Genomic DNA, 6,301 nt, shown 5'->3' with positions numbered 1-6,301 from the left:
ATTTCGTGTTAAGGGTCTCAGCTAAATCCCCACCCCTGCTTTACACCTTTACCTGGCAGTGTGGGGTATCTCCTTTCAGAAGTTATTATTCAACAAGGAAATGACAGATAGAGACCCCTGAAGGGACAATAAAAAGGTTATAGTCCATTAATATTTCAATTCACAGTATGACCGTGCAATAAACATGATTTGGTACTGAGAAATGAAATCATGTGAACATGCCCCGACAGACATGGCATGAATATCGGATGTGTTAGTGCCTCATGTTGGAGTACTCTCGCTTCTGAATCGTGTAATACTTGAGGGTATTACGCAATTCAATGGCACTCCTTTTATCAACCTTGGAAGGATGAAAGACTGAGTTAGCACTTCTGGGATTCAAACCTGGCAGTATGACAGAGGCCTGAGCTCAATTTAATGTTAATTCAATGAGTTACTGTCACGGCCAGGGGATAAAGAAGCACGTTTTGTTTCCCAGGTAGAAATGCATTTTCTGAAGTGCTGCTCATTTCTGTTTGCTGAAAGGCCCCCCGTTTCCTCCAATGCAACATAAACAAACCCTGAACCATCATCTCCTGCCCTTCATGACACAGTGGCAACTATTTCAAGTCTTTGTGTCTCATGTTCAACATTTTCACTGCTGATCTGTAACAGAATTAGATGAAACTTTACCAAAAGTTCTTGAACTTCTGGGAAACGCTTGCACTTCTCAAGTACTAATGTCACCTGGGTTGCCATGAGTAATACAGACATTAGAGTTCTGCCAGCTTTCGGAACTGCAAAGTGGTGAGTTCCATCTCTTCTTCAACATCTGATAGGGCCAAACTATGATCTTTCCAGTAGTGGTGCAGGTTCTCTTTGTTGAGGGTGTTCACAGAACTGCCAGACTCTGAGACAGACTCCTCCGGCCAGGGGAATGGGAGTCTGCCAAACCAGTGACTCAGGCTCATAGCCTCTGGATCCTGTCCGTTCGCCTTTCCCTTGGCGATCAGATTCTTCGGTTGTGCTGGTTGGATCCTCAGATTCTTTGGTTGCGCTGGTTGGATCCTCGAATTCTTTGGTTGCGCTGGTTGGATCCTCAGATTCTTCAGTTGCGCTGGTTGGATCCTCAGATTCTTCAGTTGCGCTGGTTGGACCCTCAGATTCTTCAGTTGCGCTGGTTGGATCCTCAGATTCTTCAGTTGCGCTGGTTGGACCCTCAGATTCTTCAGTTGCGCTGGTTGGACCCTCAGATTCTTCGGTTGCGCTGGTTGGATCCTCAGATTCTTCAGTTGCGCTGGTGGGATCCTCAAATTCTTCGGTTGCACTGGTTGGATCCTCGAATTCCTTGGTTGCGCTGGTTGGATCCTCAGATTCTTCAGTTGCGCTGGTTGGATCCTCAGATTCTTCGGTTGCACTGGTTGGACCCTCAGATTCTTCGGTTGCACTGGTTGGATCCTCAGATTCTTCGATTGTGTTGGTTGGATCCTCAGATTCTTCAGTTTCGCTGGTTGGATCCTCAGGTTCTTCGGTTTCGCTGGTTGGATCCTGAGTAGCTGCAGGTGTCCTTTCTTGCCTGAGGTCATTCTTTCATTCTATTTCCTTGTTGGACTCTGGTTCCTTTGTCTGATGTTTCTTCTGCTATTGCTCTGGGAGAACTCAAGATGTCCCAGTGTGCAATACATTCTCCCCAGGCGGTACCCGGGTCACCACCCCACCTTTCTCTCTTTCAACTTGGTACGCTGGGGGGTTATCAAGCTTACTGAGACCCACCTGTTGCCACATTTCATTGGGGTTCAGATCATTTTAGCAGTTCTTACTCTTGGATTGTCCTGCCATGTCTTCTCCTGTGTACTCCTGCATTAGTGCAGCAGCGTCAGACGCGTGTTCGTAGCCTGTGCGTAACTGTGGGGTGAGGTCTTCGGCATAGTTCAGATATGTTCATAGTCTGCCAGCATCTCCACTTGCTCCAAAGGAGAAGCCAACAGACAAGTGAGCAGTCCAGCCAAAGATGAGGTGGCATGGGGGAATCCGGGTGAGTCTCTCCTGGCGCAGTCATTGGCACGTGGCAGGGCTGCTACACGCTTGCTTCAGCTGGGTTTCATGTCGAGCAGTTTTGGAGCCAGGGGGGAAAGGGTGGGTGACCAGCCCCCTAGCTTCCCCCTGGTGCCCACGGCGCCCCTCAGCCTCCCGCTGGTGCCCTATTATCTGACCCCCCTGCCATGAGTAAATGGTTCGGGCTCAGCATTTGCAGTCTGTACGGGTGGAAGTGTTTTCGTTATCCCGGCCGTGGGCTGCACCTCTCTGGCGAAACAGCTCTCAAAGTTTCTTTCTTGATGTGAAGTTTCTGGTCAGTAAATCATAGTGTAAAATGAACTTCAGCAGTGTTTGGGCAGTGGTACTGTTGGCATATACCGCTAAGGACTGTAATGCTACTTGTCCTTGGTGGTATAGGCCTGGGCATAGCGAGTGAAATTGTCTGTCACAACAAGGATGTTCACCACCCTGTTGCTGCCATTGGTGAGAGCTGTAATGTGATGTAGCCATAGCTAGGAGGGCCACAGAGGAGGGCCCGGGGGAGAAGCCACCAACTATGTGATGTGAACCTAGGACAGAGGTCTGCAACATGTAGCTCTCCAGATGCTTTGGACCACAACTCCCATGACCCCCATCATTGACTGTGCTGGCTAGCGCTGATGGGAGTTGTAGCCCAAAGCATCTGGAGAACCTAAAGTTGCAGACCCCCGCCGTAGGAGGTGGTATATGAAGGGCCCTTAACTTCCCCCAGTCACTCACTTGGGCATCTCATCGCATATTCTATCGTCACTCCTCCATGGGGGGGCCTGTAGGATATCCAGCCAAGATCTACATGAATGAGAAATGAGGGAAGTGGTTAGTACTACCATTATCTTGGGAACACAGTATTGGGGGGGGGGGTTCACCTGCATGAAAATTAGCCTCTGAAAGATTTTAGCACTGATGCATTTCATGTGGGACATTTGCACCTAGCTTCGGCCCCCATTTGTGAATCCGCAAGCAGAGCATGGTTCTCTGGCAAGTGTTGGGATGGAAATGTGCCTATCCCACCCCCCTAGGCGCTTTAATTTAAGGCAAACACCATTTGAGGTGATGTAGTGCATACGGAGGATCCATCTGCCTTATTAGGCAACATATAGAGGCACTGTAGCACCAACAGTAGATTAGCGGCACTAGAAAACCCATAGCAGATGACTCCATTTCATATTAGGCCTAAAAGGAATACGTTTGCAGGATCGCGCTGTTCACGTTCTCCGCTCACTAGGCCCAATCTCATTGAGACAGAATGAATCCCCAGAGCCCTATTCCCACGGAAGTCCACTTTCCCCTAGTCCCTCCAGTTTTGCGAATATTTAGTATCTTCCAAAGGAATGCGCCCTGCAAGAGCGTGAGACAACACCAGGCTCCTCACTGTGTCCATTCATCTCCATTAAACTGCCAGTAGGCCCCCACCCAGGCAGTCCGGAGCCACCCCACCTCTGCATTCCCCAATATGTGCACGACACCCCTGGCCCAACACAAATCAAGTGTTTGCAGAAGATCGAAGCATGCGCTGCTGTATTTTTCCAAGCATGAAAACACATCTCTTGTTACGCGTGGTACAGGGAGGGATACATTAAGGATCAAAACCCCGGGTGGAGACCTTGAGTGCGGTAACTGCAGTATCAATGAGGCCCTGAATGTGTGGGTCAGTGTGACAGTATTTTATCCTCCCTTCCCCCTGGTAACATTTCCTGTGCCGCCCAGGTGCCTGCCACAATGATATAATAACCAGGCTTAGCATGTTTAGTTTAGAATGAAACAATGTAGTAATGTGTGCCCATACCTTCACTGCGAGGATGAGCCCAGCTGACCCACGTGGATCCTGACCGATGGGAAAGAACCAACCAATTACAGCTTGGCATCCCCTATGGAGCAGGCCCATGTGTAGGGTGCCTCCAATCAGTGGCACTGATTAGTACTGTATGTAATGACGATTTTTGGGCTCTTAAATCCCTGTTTGTAGCAGGACGAGTCAGAGCACTCTCGAGCAGCAGAGTCCTTTGCTGATATTTGTATTGTGTACAATTAAACCTTGTTATCCTTGCAATGCTATCTCCTGGCCTATTTCCTTAGCGGGTTGTCTTTATTCTGGAGTGTGAGCAAAAAGTGACTTACCTTCACAGGGACTTGGCTTGTGCACCATGGGTGCACAAGTCAAAGAGTGGATCGCGCACGGAAAGGAACAAAGAGTGTACCGGAACAAGTAGACACATGTACAGTCTTGCCAGCTGGAACACAGGATCACCCAACTGCCAAACCGCCACTACTGGATCCCAAGATGGGGGACTGGCTTTTTGGAAAAGTTGAAAGTTACATCTGGGATAATAGATTGGGTCCAAAACTTGAATTTTGAATCAAAAGATGGCAAAAATGCATTTGCAATTCATGTAAGAAACACAATTGAACAGTACATGCAACACAATATCAGTACAAATTAGATGGGAAAGTCATTTGACATCACACACATCACATCCAAACCTACCATATACACATAACCCACTCAACAACATACAGCACATATGAACTGACTCATATAACCAGGGCGTTGTGTGGGCGATCACAACAGAAATTCTCTAACTAAAACAAATAACACCATAATATGGATACATGTAGCCAACAGGAGAACAAATCGAATAAATTGTTGTGGCGGTCTTTCGGCTACTTCCAAAGCACCGACCGGTTTCGACGTAATAAAATTAGTTATAAATGCCTTCATCTGGGGAACAAAAGAAATCAGATCATTCGGGGCCATACAATTCAAAGAGGCCTCAGGAACCGTACAGTCAATTCTCAAAGCGCATTGGTGAGCGCACAGCCCACCAATACGCTTATTGAGCCTTTGTACCACCGGGGCTGGGGCATTGGCCGTGTGATAATATTTCTGAAACTATCAGCACCTTGGACATAAGTGGGAAAATGGAACATGCACTTTCTGAGGCGGTGGGGCCATTGGGGATGCACTATAAAACAAACCTGACCAAATGGGAAAAATGATCCACCAACCAGGACTCTACTCAGAACAATTAGCGACCGAGCCAACATATAAAGAGTAGCGGTAGCCGCCCCCTAACCCCGGAGGATGCTAGGATTGTGTGCCAGCAAGCTGGTGTTATAATGGATCTGCGTTAAATGACTGAGTTGAAAAGTCTGACCACCAAAAGTCTGTTTCCACGCCCCCCCATTTGTTCGCATATATATGTGGGGGAGACCCCACAAATCCCCCCTCCTTACACCTATACATTTTATATTAACTTTACCCCTCCCACATATACATATGCGAACAAATGCGGGTCAGACTTTTGGTACGGGGACCTTTTGACCTCGGTCATTTCGTCCTATTCCGCTGTTATAACAGGGGCAGCATCAGGAGAAGCAGGAAGAGAGAGCACTAGGAGAGCAAGCCAAGTATGCAACAACTTTCTTGCTTGGGGCACTATCTCGCAGCTTGGTAGTAGCTGCATAGCCACAAGAGCTAAAGAGGTTCTTTGATCCTGAGAATCTGAGTGGGGTATCTAGTGCGCTGAAGCCCAGACAGGCGACCTCTGGCTGGGAAGCAATAATGACTGCAGCCCAAAAAAGGACCCCGGAAGCGGGACGAACACCTCACAAAAAGAGACCCTAAGAAGGGAGGGGGGGAACTTACCTGGGCTTCTGTCAGTAAAAGCCTAAAGAAACCCCTCAGGCAAGAGGGGTCAGCTAGAATGTCTTGCCCCCTAGGAGTGTGCCAAATGCTTACAGAGACACATAGGACTGCACACTGCTGGGGTCACCAGAGAAGGCCGGGGGAAGAAGTGTGCTGGGGCAAATAAAACTGCCCAGAGACTGAGTGTGTATTAATGGACACCTTCCTGGGTGCATGCGCCATGGAATTGGGTGAATTAGAGAAGGGACTGGACATTGGCTACTGACACTAGGTCCTGGTAGCTTGGGACCACCTATCGCTAACTTTGGGTTACTCCTCCACCTGACACTGTCTTCCAAAAGTGTCCCTTCTTTGTGTCAGTCCCCAACTCCGTCAGGGATTCCTACAGCCGCTCCAGGCAAAGAACAGAAACAAGGCGTTCAACTGATTGTGTGTCTCATGCTCTCTGTTGTGTCCGCCTTATGACTATACGGGCTAGGTCTGTGGGTCCTTTACTCTATAGAAGACACAAGGGGGCTGCTGGCCTTGTTACTGAGCTCCTGGAAATAGCAGATAGTTTAATATTGCTTGGTTGTTTTGACCCATACAATTATCTCTCTT

At 48.4% G+C, this 6,301-nt stretch overlaps 1 protein-coding gene across 1 annotated transcript; it reads right to left on the bottom strand.

Annotated features, from left to right (window-relative positions):
- Positions 1-825: 825 nt before the first annotated feature.
- LOC138514741 (germ cell nuclear acidic protein-like) lies at positions 826-4,201 on the bottom strand. The gene is made up of 2 exons (XM_069630128.1): positions 4,174-4,201; positions 826-1,535 (listed from the first exon to the last, which is right to left on the bottom strand). Exons 1-2 carry the CDS (start codon positions 4,199-4,201, stop codon positions 826-828), a joined length of 738 nt encoding a protein of 245 aa, XP_069486229.1.
- Between the last annotated feature and the right edge of the window lie 2,100 nt (positions 4,202-6,301).

This window comes from Ambystoma mexicanum, chromosome 12 (genome assembly GCF_040938575.1).
Source record: "Ambystoma mexicanum isolate Mex_15411 chromosome 12, UKY_AmexF1_1, whole genome shotgun sequence".
Taxonomy (NCBI): Eukaryota; Metazoa; Chordata; class Amphibia; order Caudata; family Ambystomatidae; genus Ambystoma; species Ambystoma mexicanum.
Note: the sequence above shows the minus strand (reverse complement) of the source record. Positions and strands in the feature narration are given on the sequence as shown.